This window comes from Notamacropus eugenii, chromosome 6, assembly GCF_028372415.1.
Source record: "Notamacropus eugenii isolate mMacEug1 chromosome 6, mMacEug1.pri_v2, whole genome shotgun sequence".
In the NCBI taxonomy this organism is placed as follows: domain Eukaryota; kingdom Metazoa; phylum Chordata; class Mammalia; order Diprotodontia; family Macropodidae; genus Notamacropus; species Notamacropus eugenii.
This window is the reverse complement of record NC_092877.1, coordinates 143,506,401-143,530,590: the sequence shown is the minus strand read 5'-3', so window position 1 is coordinate 143,530,590 and position 24,190 is coordinate 143,506,401. Positions and strand designations below refer to the sequence as shown.

The 24,190-nt window shown below is 40.6% G+C and overlaps 1 protein-coding gene across 7 annotated transcripts in view; it reads left to right on the top strand.

The window, feature by feature from the left end:
- SLC10A7 (solute carrier family 10 member 7) overlaps positions 1-24,190 on the top strand; it is a 273,274-nt gene that overhangs the window by 21,281 nt on the left and 227,803 nt on the right. For 6 of the 7 annotated variants that reach the window (XR_011969714.1, XM_072621188.1, XM_072621186.1 and 3 more), the window contains one exon: positions 710-785. Coding sequence is in view for 6 of the 7 variants with exons in the window: in XM_072621188.1 (XP_072477289.1) it covers positions 710-785 (76 nt within the window). In the remaining variant the exon portion in view is untranslated. Of the gene's footprint in view, positions 1-709; positions 786-4,091; positions 4,451-24,190 lie in introns of those variants that run through there. The other variant, XM_072621191.1, reaches the window with a different exon arrangement.

The window sequence follows — 24,190 nt, the reverse complement described above, 5'->3', positions numbered from 1 at the left end:
ATTGGTCCTTCCCCTCCTTCTCCTCCTTCTTGCCTTTTCTGGGACATACCACTCTATTGAATGCCCTCTGCTTCTCAGAATACTTTTCTCTCTTACGTTTGCAAACTCCATAAAATATAACCTGAAGTTTTTACCTCGTTTAAAACTCTGTGGAGGATGCTACCCAGAGAGATCAGTTACATTTACCTTGGGTTTGCATTGCAAAATCTCTCCTGATTGATTTTTTTTTTTGTTTGCTGTGGATGCTTTTAATGTCTTTTCGAAGAAATGAAGTAATTACTTTTAATGCTTAGGATTACCTGAGATATAAAGTCATACACACTTGTGCTAGTCCCGAGGAAATTCAGAGCTTGTGTATGTAGGCTTCCTTGTTCAGCCCTTTGAGGCCTGTGGTCCAGTGTGGAGGTCAAGCGGCTAGTAATTGTGGCACAGTGAACAGAACATTGGATTTGGTGTCAGGAACACCAGCATTCAAATCTGGCCTCTGACACTTACTAGCTGAATACTTAGATGATCTCTGCCTTGGTTTCCAAATCTGTAAATTGGGATACTTTGCAAACCTTAAAAGAGTATATAATATGTATATATCATCCTCATCAAAAGTCACCAGAATTTGAATATACATTGACATTTATGTATTTTCATTTGCTCACCTCTCAGTTCAATTGAGAAAGCTTATTTACATGTTATTTTATATTTTATTTTTCAGTTTACAAACAGTTGGTTGCATGCCACCTCCTGTTTCTTCTGCAGTAATCTTAACCAAAGCTGTTGGTGGAAATGAGGTGAGTACTGGGGCCAACTTATTTTAAAATTAAAGTGTCAATTCCCTTGTCAATACATATTTTTATAGAATTTCAGGGTTGGAAGTGACCTCAGGTGCCATCTTGGCCAATTGTACAGCTAGATCAAGAGTTCTTTCCAATACACCCTGGACAAGTGGTCACCCAACCTTTGTTTGAGCAGCTTCAGTGAGGGGGAATCTGACTACTTCTCAAGGCGTCCCAGGACACTTTGGCAGAGTTCAAATTGTTCGAGAGTTTTTCTTTGCATCAAGAGTTTTGCCTCTTTAAATCTTCTACTCATTTTTCCTAATTCTACTCTTAAGGCTTATATCACAGAGCTGGGGATGGGAGGGACAAGGGATGGGGTGGAACTTACCATGGTAGATTTGGTTTCATTTCTTGTAAAAAAAATAATTTGTTTATATCTTTGTGTAACATGTGCATGTTTCAACATAATCCCTTTCCCCTCCCTACCTAGCAAATTATGAAAGAAGTAGGTGCATTTGTATACTATGATGGTGCTGAAACCGATATTAAAGGGAATCTGCGATTCACAAAATTAAAGAAGGGAAGTAGACAAATTAAAGATCATTTCCTGATGTCCAATGAAGTAGTATAATGGATTAAAGAAATTTAGTAACAGAGGAGCCCAGTGGGACTGGATTTTCTTCACCTCTAAGGCCACAAGCAAAAACTAACCTGATGTATAACAAAATTGGGAGAAAGTAGGGTGGTTAAAAGGGAAAAAGTAATAAAAAAAATTAAAAGTTGTTGGAGTGATTTCTGAAGGAAAAATTGGGGAATTTTCCTAAAAGAGAACTAATATAAACTTGGGGAAAGTCAACAAACCTGGAATGAAGTACAAGACTGTGTCTGTGTAAGATGACTGGGTTGGCATGGCTGTTCACTGACTCTGGTCCTCTCCCTGACCTGTGGGGGGCCTCCCCTTGTTGATGCAGGTCGTATCTCCTCATGCCTTTGGCAGATGACTTAGTGAGTTACTAACGCCCCAAGATTTCAGCATGTGGTGGCCAACAACCCTTCCTGAACTGAACTTCCTAGACTGGTCCTTTATTAACAGACACAGAAACAAAAGCAGAAGCTGTTGATAATTTAAAAAATTTCTGCAAGGTGACTTCAGTGCATCTAGGACACCCTAGAATTTGTCAGGTGGGGAACCTGGGGCCTCGAGGCAACATGTGGCCCTCTAGGTCCTCAAGTGTGGCCCTTTGACCCAATCCAAACTGCACAGAACAAATCCCCTTAATGAAAGGATTTGTTCTGTAAAACTTGGACTCAGTCAAAAGGCTGCACCCAAAGTGTTCTTAACACCTTGCCCATCAACCAGAATTGATTCAGTTACAGCACATATAGGAAAGTGGGAGTGACAGCAGATGCAATGAAAGGGAATACAGTATCTTAGGTAGTTGAAATGAAAAAAAAAATTGCCTCTTTTTAAGCCACCAACACATTATTGATCAGAGGCTGAAAACCAATAGAGTGTCTCGTTGGGCCAACCTCTTTATGCCACCCTCGACCATTTGGGTTTGTGCTGTAGAGATAGACGTAGCCATGGTGCCCCAGGGACACAATGACAATGGGGAAACATGCTTTAGTTCTACCAAGTGTAAGAGGGGGACAGAGGAAATGATTTCTTTATTAGATGGAGAAAGAGATCCAATAACAGATGGCAAATACTTGTATAAAAAGGTCAATTCTAATTTAATAATCAGAGCAAGTGGCACAAGTGATTGGAAATAGAGTCGGAAGAAACACACTTAAGATTCCGTAGCTGATTCTTTTTTCATTTCCTTTCCTCCCTTTTCCTTTTTTTTTCATTTGGAGTTGTGTGCTGGCTGGTTTATGTAGTAGAATGGTAGGAGGAAATGCTGTATTTATTTATTACACAATTGAAGTAAATTAAACAAAATAATGTGGCTGAGCTTCACTTTAATTAGTGCAGTTTTTAAGTTAGGGAATATTTGCAAATTTTGGTTTATTATTATTAGGATGTACATAGTATATACATATACATAGTCTTCACTTTTTTAACCATGTTCTGTTTTAAAAGTTGTTATTTTGGACTCTGAACACATTTATCATAAAAGTAGTATAAATGGTTGATGGATTTGGAGACCAGCCTTTTCTGTCCTGTTTAGTCAGTACTGTAGCAGAGCGATGGTTTTCCCCGTGTTCTGAGTTTGGGAAGTGGGAAGGCATTCAGTGCAGGAGAAGGGAAGTGAAAAAAGAATCCAGTTGCTTTCTTAGATGGCGCTATGCCAATCTTCAGCAGAATTTGAAATGTTCCAGGCTTATCTTTGGCCCTCTTGCATCTTCCAGGGTACCTTTCTTTGAGACTTAGAAGCTCACATGTACATGAATGAAAAGTTAAACATAATCATGGCTCATTATCAACGATTGGTACAGGAAATAGGTGCCATTTGGGAGTGCTGGGGTGGCCTGGGAAGGATTTATAGAGGTGGCAGTAGTTGACCTGGGACTTGAAGAATAGGTAGAATTTTGTCCGTGGAGAGAAGCAAAGGTAGATAAATACCATGGAAGACTCTGGCTGAGCAGGACAGGTCTATAGAGCCCTCTGTCTGGCTCAAGTAAAAAGTCTGCTGAGAAATACTAGTAGTAAGCTTAGAAAAGTCATTTAACCCCAAATTGCATAAGACTGTGAGTGCCAGTCTCAGGAGTTTGGGTTATATCCTGTTAGTTGCTTATCAGAGAAGAGGACATCCCAGAATATCCTCATTTTTATAAGTCTTTAAGTTTTCTCTCTTGTGATGTGGCCATTTGCCTTCTAGGAAAGTGTGATCTACTTAGATTATTCTCCTGGGAGATGGATGTACAACTGCTCAAAAGGTTGGATATGAAGAGTAATTAGAGACAGTTCACTGTTAAATGGGGAGGCTTATCCAGTGATGCCCTATGGGGAAGGAGGGTCAGTTGTGAGGACTAATTAATTTTATTAGGTAATGGAATAGAGAAGAGCTTTTAAAATACAGAGGTTTTATCAACTTCCATGGAGATTCCCTAGAATTCTAGAGAAGATTAGAATTAGAGCGACCCTGGTCAATTTGGAGAAATACTTAGAAGTAAACAGGCTGGTTTTCATTATAGAAAAATGAAAAATAGCCATCTTTAGGAAAATATTATGTAAAACACTATAACTGAAAATAAATAGAAACCACTATTCATGACCATTTTTTAATTTTGCACTTGCTTTTAAAACATTTTTAGTGATGGCTTTTTAAAATGTAACCTGTATTTCTCAGTATATCCCTCCTCCTTCTCCCACAGAGCCATCCCTTATCGCTCTGAATTGGAAAATAGGAAAGAAAAAGTTCAATGAAACTAACGAGAAGTACCAGCTAAGTCTAACCTATGCAGTGCTCCATACCCGTAGTCCTCACGACTCTGAGCTGATCATGTCTCTTCTTTGTGGCCACGTTTGGTCATTGTCATTTCACAACATCCAGTGTCAGTGATTTTGTTCTTTCCATTCACGTTGTTGTAGTCATTGTAAATATTTTTTCCTTGATTATTCTTAAAACATTTAAAATCTTCTGCTTTTTATGTCACAATCATTACCTGAAATTACCCTGGGGCCCCATATGGCGCCCTTCCTTGACATAAATAAAAGAGTTAAGAAAAACTAACAGATAAAATGGCCATGTCTGATGACAACCTTACTCCCCTGCCTCTCTTCTCAGAGGAATAAAGTATGTTTCACCTCTGTTTTTAGTACCAAGATTGTTCATTGCAGGAGAGGTTCCCAAAGTAGATGATAACCACCTTCTGGTGGGGTGCTAAAAGATCCAGGGGGTGGTAGTAGCCTTGGGTGTGATCGGGGGGCATTGAATAAAAAGTACGGGGGTGGTGGAAGCATAAGAAGAGAAGAGAAGAAAATTTTGAAAAGCCATTTGTACCTGTTTCATCTACTGTTGTAACAGTGATGAAATTATTTTCCAAATAAACACACAAAATGCAGATTATAACTGATCAGTGGCCAAGTCTTCTAACATGTCTTAACAGGCAGGTGCTGGCAGGTGAGCGTGTTGCACATTGTCGGGAAGTCCAGCATAGATCAGCTGGAGTATGTGTATGGGCGATGACTTATTTATAGTCCAGTACTACGTGGTTACATGATGCAGTATTGTGTCATCAAAATTTCAAACCCATATGTTTACAGTAAATTACTAAATTTAAGATGTATCATTTAAAACAAAATTACTTTTTTTTTGAAATGTCATAATTTTTTTAAAAAGTGAAAAGGTTAAAAAAAAGTAGATTTCCGGGGGGGTGCTGAATAATTTTTTTTAGAAGGGAGTGTTAGGCCAAATAAGTTTGGGAACCTCTGCTATAAAACCTTTCGGTGTTATTTTTGTTTATATATTCTCATGGTTCTGCTTACTTTATCAATTCATGCATATATTTTCCTAGGTTTCTCTGAATTCCATGTATTTCCTATAGCTGATTTACAGTCATATTACAATATATTTACTTTCATCTTATTCAACTGTTTTTCATTAAGTGGGTACCCAGTTATTTTGTGTGTTTTTGCTACCATGACAAGTGATGTTACAAATTTTAGGCGTTATATGGAACCTTACTTTCTTTGACTTTCTTAAAGTATTTACCAAAAGTGAGTGAAGGGGTTAAAAGTTTTTTCTAGGTGGATCTAAGATGGCAGAGTAGAAGCAGGGACGTGCTTGAGCTCTCGCCCCTCAAACTCCTTAAAATATCTGTAAAAAATGACTCTAAACAAATTCTAGAGCAACAGTAACCACAGAACCAGAGAATGAGAAACAGTTTTCCAGCCCAAGACAACCTGGAAGGCTGATGGAATAGATCTTTTGCAGTGGACTCGGAGCAGGATGCAGCCCAGCATGGGCCACACAGACGGGACTGGAGCAGGCCTCAGGGCACTGACAGTTGCTGCAGTTTTCAGATTTCTCAACCCACAAACACTAAAGACAGCTTCAAAGGTCAGTAAGTAAGCTCTCTCACTTGGATAAGAGGGAAGCATGGTCCGGCCCTAGCCCCAGTCCAAAAGAGGCAGCAGCCACTGCTGCAGTGGTGTTGGCTTCTGGAGCTTTCGACCTACAGACAGTGGGGGAATCTAGAGGCTGATCTGGGTCCCAGTCCTGAGTGGCGGTCCTGGGGTGAGGAGGAGCGGAGATGTAGGTGACTGGGGAGGGAATCTGACTGGCAGTTCCAGGGCAGAAAGGAGTGCTTTTGGCTGCTCACCGACCAGAGTGCAGAGAAGAATACTCCTCTCCCTTATTGTGCCACCTTGGAGGAGCTGAGAACTTACAGGTCCCTAGAGATGCTCTGAAAACAGCTGCACAAAACCTCTGAAACCTAGGGTAGTCTATTCTCTACTTAACAAAAAGCTCAGAAGTCAAGTAATTGACTGGGTAAATGCCCAGAAAGGGGAAAAAAATAAGAGTATAGACAGTTACTTTCTTGGTAAAAAGGTATTTTCTTCTGTCCTTTCCAATGAGGAACATCAAAGCATACAAACGGAGGAAGACAGCAGAATTGGCCAAGTGGAAAAGGAGGTCAAAAAACTCACTGAAGAAAGTTGTTCTTTAAAAATTAGAATGGAGCCAGTGTAAGCTAATGAGAACAAAATCAAAAGAATGCAAAAAAAAAAAAAAAGAAGACAATATGAAATATCTCATTGGAAAAACAACTGACCTGGAAAATAGATCCAGGAGAGATAATTTAAAAATTATTGGTCTACCTGAAAACCATGATTGAAAAAAGAGCCTAAGACGTCAAGGAAAACCACCCTGATATTCTAAAATCAGAGGATAAAATAGTGATGGAAAGAATTCACCACCGATCACCTCCTAAAAGAGACCCCAAAAGAAAAACTCCTAGGAATATTGTAGCCAAATTCTAGAACTCCCAGATCAAGGAGAAGATATTACAAGCATCCAGAAAGAAACAGTTCAAATCTTGTGGAAATACAATCGGGATAACGCAAGATCTAGCAGCTTCTACACTAAGGGATCAAAGGGCTTGGAATATGATATTCCAGAGGTCAAAGAAAATAGGATTAAAACCAGGAATCACCTACCCAACAAAACTGAGCATAATATTTCAGGGGAAAAAATGGAATTTCAATGAAATCAAGACTTCCAAGCATTCTTGTTGAAAAGAAAATTTGACTTTAAAATATAAGAATGAAGAAAAACATGAAAAGGTGAACAGGACAGAGAAACCCTAAGGAGCTCATTAAAGTTGAACTGTTTACATTCCTACATGGAAAGATGATATTTGTAAGTCATGAGACCTTTTTCAGTATTAGGGTAATTAGAGGGAATATGTATGTGTGTGTATGTGTGTATGTGTGTGTATGTGTGTATGTACATATATGTATGTGTATGTTTATGTACATATATGTATGTGTATGTGTATGTACATATGTATGTTTATGGATATAGATAGACATAGGGCACAAGGTGAGCTGAATATAAAGGAAGAATAACTAAAAAATAAAATTTACTGTTGAGAGGAACGTACTGGGAGAAAAAGAAGGGAGAGGTAGAATGTAGGAAAGCATCTCACATAAAAGAGGCAAGAAAGAGCTTTTACAATGAAGGGGAACAATGGGGAACAGCAGGGAGATGAAAGGGAATAAGTGAACCTGACTCTCATGGAATTTGGCTTAAGGAGGAAATAATATACACTCAGTTGGGCATGGAAATCTATTTTACCTACAGGAAGGCAGGGGGAAAGGGGATAGGAGAGGGAAGGTAATATAAGGGATGGAAAACTGGGGAAAGGGATAATCAGAAGCAAACACTATTGTGGAGTCAAGGGAGAGAAAGGAATAAATGGAGGGTAGGACAGGACAGAGGGAAATGTGGTTGGTCTTTTGCAACATGACTGTTATGGAATGGAAGTGTTTTGCAAGGCTGCATATGTACGATCTAAATGGAATTGCTTGTTTTGTCAATGAGGGCAGGTGGGGAGGGAGAAAGGGAGAGAATATGGAACTCAAAGCTTTAATTATGAAAGTTAAGAATTGTTTTTGTGTGCAGCTGGGAAATAAGATGTATAGGCAATGGGATATAGAAATCTATTTTGCCCTACAGGAAGATAGAGGGGAGGGGGATGGGAGAAAGGGGGTGATAGAAGGGAAGACAGACTGGGGGAAGGGGTTCATGGGGTGCATGCTGTCCTGGGGTGGGGGTGGGGAGAGATGGGAAGAAAATTTGAAATTCAAATTCTTGTGGAAGTGAATGTTGAATACTGAAAACTATATAAATTGTACACTTTAAAAAAAAAAGTATCTATGAAAAGAGTTAGGAATCTTTGTAGGCTTTGACAGGGAAGCAGAGTAATGTAAACTGGTAAGATATTTGTGATGGAGAGAATAGGCTAGGATGATAGGAGGCATATCCCTAAAAGTAAAAATGTTGTCAGGGAAAACTTAGATTCAGTAAATAAATTATTACTCTTCTGCCAATTACACCATTGTATTGTTGGAAATGATCCTATCACATCTGTACAGCTTAGACAGTCTTTGCAGTGACTTTCCACGTTTGTCTGTGCGCCCTGCCTAATTAACAGTCTTGATGAGGTACTATGAGTTGGTGCTGCTTGTTAATGGCCTACTGTATTGGTTATCTGTTTGGGGGTCACAGCATGAGAAGGCTTTGTGAGAACCGTTCCTGGGGAAAATGACTTGTGTTTTTAAGTCCGATGTCATAGGCATTTAAGGCGTCATTCTAATTAGAGGCTCTTTCTCATTTGATTTCTCCAAAAGCTGTGTGCATTGCATTGATTTGAAATAAAAGAGCCTTTTGTGTTCAATTCAGCAATCCTTTAATGAGCATCTACTGTGAACAAGAAGAACATTGTTTTTGAGTCATGAACATTTGGGTTCAAATCTTGGCATTGCTGCTTCAGACCAGTGTGACTGGGCAGATTTTCGTACTTCTGCGTCTCAGTGCCCTCATCTATAAAATGTGGCCATAGCCTTCATAAAAATAGTGATCATGGTTAGTTATCATTACTGCATAGCATTTTCAGGTTTGCAGAAAGCTACGTGTGAACTCATTTGATTATCACAGCAACCCTAATGGTATCATCATTTTAGACACGCCGTGTTTAAGTAGCTTGCCCAGGGTCCCAAATCTAGTCACGTGGCCAAGTCTCTGGACTCATGTCTTCTGCCTCCAAGGCCTTTGTTGTATCTAGCTGCCTTGTGACTTCTTAGGTTTCCTTCCTGCTCTAGATCGATCATTCTTCAAAGACAAAAATGAAATAGACAACTAACTTAGAATCTGTGGGGAGGTATGATTTACAGGCAAGTGACAATACCACTGGGGATCAGAGAAGATTTGGTGAATTCTGAGGGGCCGAAATAAAGAAGAGGAGCATATTCTGAGACTTGGAAGGGGCTTTTGCAAATGCATGTAGCCAGGGAACAGTATCCCATTGAAGGAATGCCTCATCATCTAGTTTGGCTGGAATGTAGCTTGTGAAGGGGAACCTCTTTAAAGTACAGTGTATGATTGAAAAAATACATGTATGAAATGACATTGCATAAATCCAGTGCCTACACTGTCTCTTAAGATTAGTTCTGTACCCCTAGATATTACCTTTCAAAGGATATTTGTCAGCATAATGCATATTGTTCTTTGTATCAGTGTAATATATGAATAATTTAAAATTTAAAAACGGTCCCTTGTTTGTTTCTCACAAGTGTTGCTTCATTTCTTTGTTATTTTTTCTTCACCTGTGGTGTTGTTTCCCTATTTGCCTTTCTTGAATTTATCAATTATTTGTTACCTTATCCGAGTTTGATTTCAGCCTCTGTTTTTTATGGTCACTTGAATCATAGTAGATTTCATTCTGTCCACTTAATCGTATTCTGAATGTGTCTATTTTAAATGTAGTTCTAATCATGCCATGCAGCAAACTATTGGTATGTTTTTCTTTTTTCCATTCCTTTTCTTGAAAAATAACACAGTTTCCGTTAGTTTTTCAGTGTGCCAGGAGGAAGATTTGGTTGACATGTTACCATATAAATTTGCTGTACTGCTGGAAAAGGAGGGTTAATTTGGGGGAATATTGAAATAAAGAAGGAACAGTTATGTACAATAGTGCCAGTAAGGTAGTCAGAAGATCATTGTCCTTGAAGGAGAAGAATTCAGCCAATCAGTGAGAATATATACAGCCCCTGTTATATCCACACGTTCTGCTAGGTGCTGGGGACATATGTACAAAGAACAACACAATTTCTGCCCTGAAGGGACTTCCATTCCAGTGGGACAGACAAGTGCATATTAAAAAATGTATCACAGATGTGAGTTGTATAAATGTACAAATATGATGGAAGAAAAACAGGAGCTCAGTGGTCGAGTTCTGATAACAAATTCTATCCCTTCTTGGATCTCGCAGTTGCTCTCAGTGTAGCTCAAGATAAATCATGCCTAGATGTGTACTTGTTGAAAACTTTCTCTATGTGTATCACTTTTACATATGGTGTTACCAGTGTTGATATATGAAGTTATAATTTTGAGGAAATAAAACCCAAAAGACTAGGGAAGGAAAAGTTTTCTAACCTTACTTGGTTAACCACTGAGGCTCAGGTTTCCTTCTTGGACCTATGAAAACAACAGAAAAAAGTGTAAAACCCTAATTGTAATACTAGTTTGTTTTTTTTTTAAATCATAAACCGTTTGAAAGCTGAGTATGCACACTTAAGTATATAAAGGGAGGTTCTTGCTGTCAAAAAGAGCTATAACGGAGGGTTGTCATCCTTAGGGAATGTTTGAACAGATTGTTATATATGAATGTGATGGAGTTTCAGAGAAACCTAGGAAGACTCGTACGAGCTGAGAGTTTATATAATAACAATGTTGTAAAAAGCCAGGTAATTTCAAAGACTCGAGAATCGTGATCAGTGCAGTGACTTGTCTTGTGTTTGTCCTTCGTTGCCAAAGAAGACCATGCAGTCAGAGAAATGACGACATGACTTGCACTTGACTTGGTTTTGTGTGAGGACCAACCACGATTCCAATGAAGCACGCTGCTTACTTCCTGACAGTTGATAGACTTAGTGTTTGAGATACATTTTTTTTTTCTGGATATAAACATGGTAAGGATTTGTTTTGCTTGACTACACGTATCTATTACAAGGTTTTGTTTTTCATTGTGTCTATGTGCGGGGTGTGGGGAGTGGGTGGATGGTAGTGGGAGGGAGAGGAAGTATATTAGTTTGTTGAAACAAATTAAATTTTAAAACTCAGCAAACGCAATACTTTGTCTACTTTCTTACCCTGTTTTGAGTATTTGGCTGAAGGGAAGGAAATATTTCTATTTGTACTTTTATTGGCATATTTTCATTGGCAAATTAAAGGATTTGTAAACATTGATAGTTGATCAGAAATTCATGACACGATAAAAAAGAAATACTTTGATCCTTGCTCTCCCTGAAGCAGGAGGTAATGAGTTGAAAAGATACGCGTTTTCAGTTCCATCTCCAGGGTTAGTTTCCCAATCTTTTCAAAAGAAACCTCAGGTGTCTCTTGGGCAAAAAAAAATTATTACATGAGGTGAACTCTTTAAGTCATAGACCAAGGTCATGACAGCCGGAGTGTATTTCAAAAAGGTTTTCTGTCTGCTTGGAAAGCAAATGAAGTTCTCATTACTAACTTTAAAATTACACTTAGGAGAGAGTTTTTGTTACAGGTGAAAGATCAAGTTCACAGTAGACCAACCAGAGTCTGAAAGTTCAGTGTCTGGCATATCACCGCAGCATGAAAGATTGCCTGGTTATTTTGCATCATCAGTGGGGAGTTAATAGTGCGAATCCCAGGCATGAAGATGAGATTTCTTTAAACATTTATAAAGGTAGTTACTGTCAAGTAGAATACTTACAGAGTGCTTCAGAAACATGAGGTTCTTTCACTCTGGCTCCCTCTCTTAGATTCAACAAGTCACCCAGCCTTTCTGGTTGTTGTTGTTTTTTAAATTTTAATTTAATTGTTCTGTAAATGTTTATTTTTATTTTATTTTTTTGTAGTTTTATTTCTTTTATATTCATCATTTGTTATTTATTATTTTACTTGGTTTTTATTGTATTTTTCTGTACAAGGTTTAAATAATGAGCCAGATTATCATCAGTGCCTTTAGCCTTAATAACAATAAGAATAATAATGCCATATAATATGTATAATATAATAATTTATGTAGTGCTGTCAGGTTTACAAAGTTGCTTTATGCATGTCATCTCTTTGGATGCTTGGAGTAACCCTGTGGAGTAGGTGCTATTATTATTCTTATTGATAATAAACAACTGAGATTTAGAGATTTGTTCAGGCTTATAGATTTGGGAAGTGTCTGAGGTAAGGTTGGAACTCAGGTCATCCAGATTGCAGGTTCTGGTTCTGTCTACTGCGCCGTGTTGTCTCTAGTGTCACTCCCTGGTGGCATACCTCAGGAATCTGGTGCCCCAGTGCTAATGGGATATATCATAGATAGAGATTGTCTTGTCCAGCTTTCACATTTTACAGATGGCCAAGATCAGACCAAAATGGTAGAGTTGAGATTTGAATCCCAGTTATGTGATTTCAAACCCAGGACTGTTTTTACTATGCCGTTGTGTCTCCTTGGAAGTGGACAGCGAAGCCTTTTCTTTGGAAGAGAAGGATGGAAAGTTCCTTCTTCATCACTTGTGCATCCAGAGCAGCAGCATCTGGAGGCAACAGAATTCTTCCCCCATTCCCCTAATTAAATCAGCTTTCCTGTCACATGTTGTGGATCAGACTAGGGTGCTTGGAGGACAGGAGCCATGCTTGCTGATAACACTGGTAGGATGAGCGTAGTTGTGGGCTTACTAGGAGAACAGATGTTCTGAGGAGGCAGATTGTCTTTCTGTCTCTCTTTCTCTCTCCCTCCCTATATACATACATACGCACATATACACATACATACACACATATGTACACATACACATATATATTCAAATTTTTTGTACACAATTAGCACAGAAGAAATGTTTCTCTTTGCTGAAGTGATGATTTTGAGGATTCTCATTGTGGAGACTGGCAGCTCTCAGGTGGCTAACAGGCTTGTTGCAAATATATCTGGAAGACATGAATTTCAGATCTGATTGTTGCTTATTTGAAAGGTTTCTTGGGAATCAGAGTCCCAAATTTTTACAAGTGCTTTATACAGTGGTTTAATTCCATTACACGCCCTCAAAGGATCATCAGACTAGAAAGGAGTATAGAGATTATCTAGTCTAATTCTTCATTTTACTTTCAAATGCCTCATTTTAATTTTATTAACAAATGAGATATATACACATACAGACACATACAAACGCTTTGTAAACCTTTAAGTGCTATATAATACTTGTTACTTTTTGATTGTTATTGTACAGATGAGGAAACTAAGATCTGGAAATCTGAAGTGATTTTTTTAGGGTCATACAGCTAAGTAAGTTGCACTCTCAGCAATTGGACCTAGATCTTTTTGACCTCCAATAATATGTCCTTCTGCATCATTCAGTAGAAGTGGTGGCAAACAGATAAACTCATTGAACTCCAGAATGGACAATTCCACACTTGACATTTTGTGTCTTGTTCAAACATTCCAGTTGGACTTGAGTATTTGAAGGGAAGGATGCATTTTTGATGAGACAGAGGTCTCATCCCATCAGACCTTTGGCTCCCAGGCGACCCCTCTGTTGAGTCAGTGGTCTGTTGGTGGTCAGTCTGTTGTCCATCATGTGACACTTGGTGCGATGGGCCTTAAATTCTTTGGTCAGTTCTCTGATCTGCTCTCCCCGTGTAACTCAGCCAGTGATATCTGGACTGGCCCCATGCTGGTGGACATTATTGTACCATGAAACCTGAAAGTCCCCCTGCCACAGATGCCTTTTAGGAAGCAGGGTAGGGAGGGAAATAATCAACAACTGAACAGGGAAATAGAACAGCTCTAGCTAACATATCTATGATGTTTCAAGGTTTATAAAATACTTTGCAAACATTATCTAATTTGGACCTCACGGCAGCCTTACGAGATGGGGGCTGTTTCTGTCCCCATTTCTCACATGAAGAAACAGAGGCAGACACAGCTGGCAAACGTCTGAGGCCACATCTGAACTCAGACCTTTCTGACTCTAGGTCTAACACTCTCTCCAAGGGAGGGAAAAGGGAACAAGCACAGTCCAACACTCTGTCCAGGGGAGGGTAAGGAAATAAGCATTTATTTAGTGCCTCTTGTGCACTGGGAGGTAGGTGCCATTTTATTGTTGAAGAAACTGAGGCAGACAGGTGAAGTGATTGGCCCAGGGATCACATAGCCAATAAGTGAGGCAGGATTTGAACTCGGGTCTTGCTGACATGTGCCACCTTGTGGCCTAACTCCCTAAACTTAAAGATGAAGAAAATGAACCCCCATTTCTACCAGAGGTCACAGAGTTAGGAGATAGCAGAGTCTTCTGGCTCTGAAACCAGCGTTGTATTCACCATATTAACAGGCACAAACTCCTGAGATTTCTCATTCTCTCTGTCAGTCATTGAACTGCTTGGACTATAACTTGAGACGCTGAAAATGACCGTGGGTGATAGGCCCCCACTGGAACAGGGATGTCTTCTGGTTACATTTGCCTTTTGAGATTAGAAAGTGACAGACTAGAATGAGCTTGAGAAGCTCTTCCCACCCACCATGCTTAAAAATCAATCCAGTCATCCCCATCCCCCCCAGGAGCTGTGGGTGTTCCCCTAGGTTCTGTCCAAGGCACCCTGCCCCTCTGCCCCCATACTCTTAGGCTTTTGACCTCAACAGTTCCAATGGGTTCAGTTTTGATCTTTATGCAAATGATTCCCAGAGATACATATTCCACCGTAACTTTTTTCCTGGGCAAGGGGACTGTGTGTTTGCCTTTCTTTGTATGCTCAGAGCTTAGCACAGTTCCCAGAACACAGTAAGTGCTTAATAAATAAGTCCTCATTGGCTGGATTGTTGACTACGTGAAAATGTCCTTAGTTTCACCCAGTCATTAACTCACTTGCAGAGGTTGAAATTGCAGAATTTGCTGTCTCCTTCACCATGACCTACAGTGGGGAGCATACTTAGACAGCAGTGCTTAGGGGTATACCTCCTGCATGACCTTAGCCCTCCTGGGTCTCTAAATGTCCTTCCTTCTTCCTGGCCCCCAGAGAACGACTAGGTTGGTAGACAGAGGACCTGAGTTCGGGGTCTGACTATGCCTTTGTCTGTGATCTGCATGATCTTAGGGGGTCATTTAAACCTCTCTCAGGTCCCTTCAAGCTCCATCTGTGGCCCTTCCTGCCCTTTGGATCAGCACTGTTGGCTGCTTGGGACGCCTGATAACAAAACATTTGTTGTTGTTGATGAGTCATTTCAGTTATGTCTTTGTGACCCCATTTGGTTTTTTTGGGGGGGGGGTTGGCAGATATCGTGGAGTGGTTTGTCATTTCTTTCTCCAGCTTGTTTTATAGAGGGGGAAATTGAGGCAAAAGGAGTTGCATAACTTGCCCAGGATCTCACAGCTAGCATCTGAGGGCAGATTTGAACTCATGTCCTCTTGACTCAGGGCTGGCACTCTGTCCACTGTGTCACCTGTCTGCCCAACATAAACACTTTCGCAATAATATGAACAATGTGAAAAACACAGAAATAATAACAGCTAGTGATTTACCTCTGCAAAGCACTTGATAAATATTATGTCATTTGAGATTCATGACAACCCTGGGAGGTAGGTGCTACTTACTGTTATCCCCTTTCTGCAGTTGAGGAAACTGATACAGATTAAGTGACCTACACAGAGTCACACAGCTCGTCGTGTGTCCTTGTCTGCCTTCCAGGCTCTACTTGGATGCCAACCCCTCCCTGAAAATGTCCACAGTCACAAATAATTGACATTACCTGTCTTCTCAGTGGTGAGGGATGGCCGGGTAGGCAGGAGGGAGAGACTTTGGAACTCAATATTTTAAAAAATGAACGTTAAAAAAAAGTCCCTGATCCCTCTCTCTTCAATTTTTTTTTCCATATTTATCTCATACATTAATAGGTGTTTTTCCCCCCATTGCAAGTTGTTACTGTAGTCCTTTGGGACCCTAAGTACAGGCTGTCCAAGGTATTGTGAGTCACTTTAATGTGAAGACTCTGGAGAAACAGATGGACCCTGTGCTTTTGTCCTGGTATGTTCTTCTTCCTCCTCCTGTAAACATTGGTTCTTCATTTTAGTGGTGGTGGTTGAGTTTTTTGTTTGTTTTGGAGTTTTGTTTGGGGTTCATGTGAGCCCTAGTGACCCTTAGGTTATTTCCTTAAGAACTGGGAATGTTGGGACTAAAGTTCCCTCTGTCTCTCTTGATACCAGGAATCTCCCCCACCCCTTTTGGGGGTGGTATGTTTTCATTATTCCTTGGTTCTACAATTGTTTTAAAAAAACAGACAAATCCCACCCAAACCTGAACTGGAAATGCATTTGTTCACTTGTGCCTCTTGCATGCCTGATGGTCGTTTGTTATTGTACTGTGTGCTGTGACAGCGGTGATGCTGTCGTTGTAGTTACAGTGTGCAGTTTACAGGTATTTATTAAGTGTCTACTGTATGCAAAGCCGTGGGCTAGGACCTGGGCTGGGCAATGAACGTGAATTACTTTCTGCTCTTAAGTATCCTGCTTTTACTTAGTAGATGAGAGGAGAGGAACTAGCCAGTAAAACCCAGTCAGCTTGGTATCTGTTGGCCATCCAAATTGATCTTCCTTTGGAGAGGAGAAGGAAGGGGAGGGGGAGGCAGACAGGGGAGGAGGAGCTGAGGTACCCAGCTAGCTGGGTCCCCATTCAGCCAGCTGCATCTACTCACAGGATCGTGTTTGTCCTTCGTTGCTGAAGAAGACTGTGCCATCAGAGAAACGATGGCATGACTTGCACTTGACTCTGATGTTGGCATCCCAGCTTCAGAGTGCAGTAGGTTTAAGGTTTGGGGAGAGCAGAGCAGAATACCTGCAAAGACCTTGACCTAAAGGGGCCAAGGTCTCCCAGTGCATCCTGATGAATATGTGGTCACTGGATCCAGATGACTCAGGAGGACAGAGTGAGGCTGGTGACCTGCACAGCCCTCCCTCGCTCAAAACAGAGTCAAGTGCAAGTCATGTCATCGTTTCTCAGATGGCATGGTCTTCCTCAGCAACGAAGGACAAACGCACACAATCTACTTACTAAGAAGCAGATAAAAAATAGGTACAGCATGGATAAGAGAATTTGAGGAAGGAGAGAGCATTGACACATGGGGATGGAATGCTGAATTCAGGGCATGTCAAGGAGCCAGTTTGGATGGAGCGTCGAGTGCATGAAGGACAGTATGATGAGATAAGTCTAGAAAGATGAGTGGAAGCTAGGTGGTGAAGACCTTTGTGTATCAGACTTAGAATTTTATCTTAGGAGAATTGGAAAGGCGGCGTATTGTAATGCTTAGAGTGTTGGACTCTGAGCCAGGAGGACCTGGGTTCAATCACTATTTCTGACACTTAGGGCCAATCACTTAATTTTTATGAGATTCTTCTATCTCTTCTTTGTAAAATGAGAGGGGTGGGTCAGATAGCCTCCAAAGTCCCTTCTAGCTGTAAGTGAAATTTTGGAGCAGGGGAGTGTCTCAGGAATATTAATTTAATCACCTTCTTTGTGTGTGATGATGGATTGAATGCTGGACCTGGAGTCATGATGACCCAAGTTCATATATGGCCTTAAACATTTACTAGCTGTATGACCATTTAACCTCTACCTCAGTTTCCTTATCTGTAACTTGGGGATTATAATAGCACCTACCTCTCAGGGTTGTTGTGAAAATGTTGTGAGATTGTATTTGTAAAATGCTTTGTAAAGATTCAAACGCACTATACAAATTCAAGGCCTGCATAAGTGAAATGACTGGCCCCAAATTACAGCAAGTTGGTGTCAGAGCCTAGACTCAAACCAGTGTCTTCTGACTCAGTCTAGAATTTCTTTCCCCTTGAACCACACTGTGTTTCTAAAAATTGGGAAGAGCAAATAAAAAAGTACATTTAGCAAATTACAAAAATAGTTTTGAAAATTAATGCACTCTAAGTCAGAGGTGTCAGACATGCAGCATGCCTGCCTGTAGCCAGAACCAGATTAAAATGTAATTGGAAAATATTTATTTTTAAAAATTTTTTATTTTTATTTTCTGTTCCACTTTTTCTCTCTCTCTCCCTCTCTACCCATTGAGGAGGCAAGAAATACAATACCCTTTATACATGTGAGGTCATGCAAAACATTTATTTCTACATTAGTCATGTTGTGAGGGGTATGTGAGTGAGGAGTGGTGGAGAGTTGGTGGGGCCAGAGAAAGAAAAATAAAGTGGAAAAGTCATACTTTTCATTCTTCATTTAGAGTCCACCAGTTTTTCTCTGGAGGTACATAAGTCTTTCACAGTTCATCAGCTGTGTATGGTGTTCTGGTTCTGCTCTTAGCACTTTCCATCAGCTCGTAGAAGTCTTGCTGGGTTTTTCCGATCTTACCCCCTTCATTATTTCTTATAGCACAGTAATATTCCATAAGAATCAGTACACAACTCGTTCAGCCATTGCCCAGTGGACAGGCATCCCTCAATTTCAGTTCTTTGACACCCCAAAAAGAGCTGCTCTAAATATTTTTGCTTATATAGATCCTTTTCCTTTTCCTGTTCTTTGTTATCTTTAGGGGTACAGACCTAGTAGTATTGGTGGGTCAGAGGATATGCGCAGTTTCATAGCCCTTTGGGCACAGTTCCAAATTACCTTACAGAGTGGTTGGAGCAGTTCACCACTCCACCAACAGGGCGTTAACGTCCCAGCTTTTCCACATCCCCATCAGCATCGTCATTGTCCTTTTCTGTCATGTTAGTCCCTCAGATAAGTACGATGTGGTGCCTCAAAGCTGCTTTAATTGGCATTTCTCTAGTCAGTAGTGATTTAGATTTACATTTTTCTCATGTCAGTATTGAAAACTTTGGTTTCTTTTCTGTGAAAGCTGCTTGTTCTCATCCTTTGCCCATTTCTCAGTTGTGGGATGTCTTTTATTTTTATAAATTGACTCAGTTCTCTCTGTATTTGAGAAATGAGATTTATCCAAGAAGCTTGTGGTACATTTCTCTTTCAGTTGGTAGATATTTAACAAAATAAAAAAAGATAAAATAAAATGTGGGTAATGTTGATATATGATTTTCTAAGTTACCATGTGGCCTGCAGGGATCCTTACATATGGTTTAGTGGCCCTTGTTTCTGTTTGTGTTCGACATCCCTGCTCTAAGTGACTTTGTAAGTCCTATTCAGTAACTCCAGTAAGGTCTTAGTGTATAACGTTAACTGAGCTATAGAGGGAAGTTTGGCCTAGGACAGGAATGTTTTGGTCACCATCCAGCAAGGTTGTTATTGGAGTATGGCAGAAGGACTTTGCTGCAGATACAGTTTGGCTTTCCTTCATGAGAATAGTCCTATGACAAAGCCCCTGTGTAATTAGAATTTCGTTATTATTTTTGCAGGGTTTGCAGTTTCAAAATAATATGCTCCCTCATTTAGATGGAACCCCTTTAACAGTTTAGCCCTGAAAAGTAGCTTGTGAAAGGATGCGTGTTGGGATCCCAGGAGGTGAGTGGCAAAGGAGATGCTGAAGGTGATAATGGCAGACACTTCTGTGGGATTTAAAGTTGGCAAAGTGCTTGATATTCCTGTTTTGAGCCTCACTGTCAGGTAGGGGCTGCAGCCATTAGTATCCCCATTTTCAATAATCTTATTCATTAATTCATTCATCCTTATTTTATAGGAAATGGGAGCAAAGAGAGCCCCAAGGACTTGCTCCTAATCCCCCAGCTAGTGTCAGGGAAGGGATTTGAATCTGGGTCTTACTCTTCCAGTTTCAGTGACTTCCACTACATTATGTTGTGTTCTCTGCTCTCCTGAAGTCACCTTTCCTAACTCTCTCGTTTTATAGTTAAGAAGAGTGAGGGTCTGAGATTTTAATGATTTCTCTACCCCAGGACTCAGGGCAACCCGAGGTGAGAACTTGGGCTCTCGGCTCTTTCCAAAGCACCACACTGTTTAGTTGTCTTCATCTGGAGAAGAAATTGTTAAAATATTGCTATTTTTCAGCTCTTCATATATCCACATTAAAAAAAAAATACATAGCTTGGAAGAACTGTTGGCTTCACATTTAGCACTGCAGTTATACCTTTTTCATAGGAATTTTCTCCTTTTAGTTTCTGAGGCAAATTTTACTAACAAAGGTGTACCGTGAGGTCAGCCGAGCAGTGAGCTAATGCCCAACTGTTGTGCATTCGTATGTTGTCAGTGTGTTATACCTTGCCGTTCCTGCTGTTCTCATTTCGTCATGCCGTTCTCTTCTGTTTGACGGAACAAGTTGTGGCATGTGAGGTACTCTCGAAAATCCTTTGCTTGGTGGAATCATGAGGCACTGGGGCTGCCCAGTCCTAGAATTAGAAAAAAAAGACAACCTAGAGGGTATTTAAATGCCTTACTTCACTGAAGAAAGTAAGGTCCCCAAATGTGCCTAAGATCCCAGGCTTAACAAGGGGGGTGCAGTCGCAGCAGGCAGCAGGATAGGAGTCCAAGAAGGCCATACATAGTTTGAGGAGCCTTTTGTTACAAAGCAGGCAGCCAGGTAGGAAATGGAGAAACCCACAGACAAGCCCTTCAAAGGCCACAGTAAAATTAGAGCAAGGCAAGATTCTGACCCAAGCAGAGGCTTCCTGCGAGGGTAGGAACGAACTTGGGGACGTGAGCCCCTGGGATCACAGCAGGTGAACAGGTCCTTCCCCATAAGGGAGGAAGGAGAATTCAATCACTAGGCATTTATTAAGCACCTCCTGTGTTTCAGGACAGAAACAAAGCAACCTCTGCCCTCAGGGAGATTCCATTTTACTGGCGCTAAACCACAAGTATACATCAAGCAAATAGGAACTGTGTAAAAGATTAATACTGAGCAGTTACCAAAGGAAGGGCTGACCATACCTTGTCTTTGAACCTAGGAAGAGAGCTTCTTGTGTAACTTACTTCTTATGTAACTTATCCGAAAATCATACTAATCTTTTTTAAAAGGATTTTAATTCTGTAACTAACTATTTTAGGGAAGAACTAAAAGCTGTACTGTGAAGGCCTAAACTGCAGAATTGGGGGGGGGGGGGGACTTGAGAGAAGGAGATAAGCATTTATATAGTACCTACTGTATCCCAGGCACTGTGCTAAGCACCTTTTTCAAATAGTATCTCATTGGATCCTCATATAACAACCCTGCAAGGTGTAAATCATTATCCTCATTTTACAATGGAAGAAATTGAGACAGAGGTGAAATGCCTTGCCCAGGGTCACCCAGTTGGGAAAGTCTGAGGTGGAACCTGAGCCTGAATCTTACTGACTCCAGGCTGGGCACTCTGTCCACTACTCCACGTAGCTACCTGTATGAGAACCACCTCCTCCCTGATCAGAAAGGCCCTGGGGAGCCCAAGGAAGGAGGGCCGGAATTGGAAACAGAGGGCCTGGGTTCTGGGATCCCAAGCTGGCCTCGCTCCCATTCTCTCCCCAGCCCCAAAGAGGAGACACTCTAGGGATTGCGGATAGCTCTTTGGTCCCACATGTGCTCTCTTTATACAGGCCCCTCAGGAGGGGGATAGTTTCTTAATTACCCCAATGTTCATTTGCTGGTCAAACTCCTCTGTGTTACTATGCTTGGTATATTTGGAAAGGGTCTCTGATCTGTGTTTCCGCCATGTTACTTTGCTCTATTTTCTGCAAAGATTTGTTTTTCCAATGTCTTTATTCTCTGTATACTGAAGGGTAAAGGACCCATGGGGGGTTAGAAGGCCTGGGCTATGTTCCCTACTACCTGCAGGAATGGGGAGCCTGAGATCTTGAAGCCACATATGGCCCTCTGAGTCCTCAAGTACGGCCCTTTGACTGAATCCAGCTTCACAGAACAAATCACAAAGCAAAAGGAATTTGTTCTGTGAAGTTTGGATTTAGTCAAAGGACTGCACTTGAGGACCTAGAGGACCACATGTGGCCTTAAGGCTGCAGGTTCTCCACCCCTGTCCAGACCTTGAGGTCCCTTCACTTATCTGAGTCACAAAATACAAACTAGAATTTCCTAAGAGTACCATAAAATTCATGGCAGGGACCTAGATTTGATCTGTCAGTCGTCAAACATTTATTAAGTGTCTGCTATATACCAGGTGCTAAGTAAAAATGGAATATTCTCTCCATATGTTTGTAATGGGTTTTGTTTTTTCTTGTGTCCTCAGTTGGGGGTTGGGGTGGAATGAAAGGATGAAAAGGCAGATTTTGACTGATTAGAACAAATGAAATAAATAATCTAAAAAACAAGTGAAATCATTTCTCGTACCAGAGAGCTTAAGACAGACCTTTTTTCAGTGTAGATTCTTTGATTCTGTGGAGAGGAGAGGAGAAAGAGAGAGGCAAGGAGAGAGGAGATAGAAGAGAGGAGAGAAAGAGAAGGAAGGAGAGAAAAGAGAAGAGAAGAAAAGAGAAGGAAAGGGAGGAGGAGAAACATAGGGGGAGAAGAGAGAAGAATTAAAGGGGAGAGAGAAAAAAGAGAGAAGGAGAGGGAGGGGGAGAAAAGAGAGACAGAGTTCTTGTCAGTTTGAAGTTCTTCCCCTTTTGTAGTTGATAAACAGTCGCCCTGTGAAGAGACCGGTATGTAACTGTATTTTTAAAATCCCGTTTTATGTTCAGACGATGATGTTTAATGTTCAGAAAGAAAAAGGGCCTGGCCCTCGAAGGAAGAAATCGTTAATTCGAGCATTAAGCACAGGCCCACCTGCCTGGCCCTTGTGTGCAGCTCAGCATTCCAGGCTTTGCTCAGTCCGGGCTGCTTGCTCGTCTTTGCTGCCTTCTTGTTGTATCCCCTCATTAGCTTTTGTGCTCCAGCTACAACGGACAGCTCCCAGCCGTCGTCCTTCTGAGCGCTTCTGTCTCCGTGACTTGGATCTCAGTATCTCCCGTGTCTGAGGTTCCCTTCCCTCCTCTTTTTGCCTGTTAATTTCTCACCCATGGCAAAGCTCAGATGCCATTTCCTCTGCAAGGCTTTCCAGCAGATAAATGACCTTTCCCCTTGGACCTTCCATAGGACTTTATTTACAAGTCTCTAATGCTCTTATAAAATTGTCTCTGTTAGCATTATCCCTGCTTGTTTCTCATTCCCTTTTTGGGTTCGAGGCTCGACGAGAACAGGGACTGTGTGTTACTTAAAGTTTGTATCTCTTCTGTTGGCCATCTCAGAAAAGATGCTTCTTAAACATATATCAGTTAGGTCAGTGGGCTGTGATTTACTGCCAATAGAGTATTAATATATAAGTGGTTCATTGAGGGGAATAAACATTTAAATAGCACCGCTTATGTGCAGGTACTGTGCTAAGTACTTTACATATACCATCTCATTCATAGTCTTCCCAACAACCCTGAGAGAAAGGTGCTGTTATTACCCCCATTTTACAGCTGAGGAAACTGAAGGAAATGACTTGTCCAGGATCACGCAGCTAGTGAGATCTGAGGCCAGATTTGAGCTTGTTGTCCTGACTCCAGGCCTAGTGCTCGTCCACCAGGCTCCCAGGATCAGGAGCTTGCTTGCTAAGGAAATTGTTTTCCTGATTGGAAGGAGACCAAAAGGGAAGGGGTTTTACTTTATCTCTTCCAAATGTGCAGAGTTCTTGTATTTTTTTTTCTCTTCTTATATGGAAAGGGAAAAAAAATATAGAATGACACTATAGCAGCTGAGTTGTCTCTTAATAATAGAAAAACAAATTAGTGGGTCCTAATCACAGGGAAGCATTGAGGGTTTGCTTTTTCAAAAAACAAAAGCAAAAAACCAAACCTGTGAACTCAGGCTAGAGAAGAGAATGCTGTAGGATGGGCCCTAAACTTTCCTATGCATCACAGTCTCCTTAGGTATGCTGGTGAAGCCTGTGCACCCATTCTCAGAATAGTGCAGATAAAATAAAATCCATAGGCTTACGAAGGAAAATGATAATATTGAAATACTGGTATCAATATATTAAAAAAACAAGTTCACATATCTTAGGCTAAGAACTCCTGCTCTAGGGTTGATAATGTTCAAACTAGAGATGGCTTGCTTGAAAACTATGAATGGGATTTGATTTTGTTTTGTACAATTTTCTTTTTTTAAAAAAATTAAATATTATTTTATTTTTCCCAATTACATGTAAAGACAATTTTTAACAATAAGTTAGAAAAATTTTGAGTTCCAAATTTTCTCCCATTCTCTGATTATGTATGTGCAATCATGTAAAATATTTTTCCATATCAGTCATGTTATAAAAGAAGAAGTAGACCAACAGAGAAAAAATA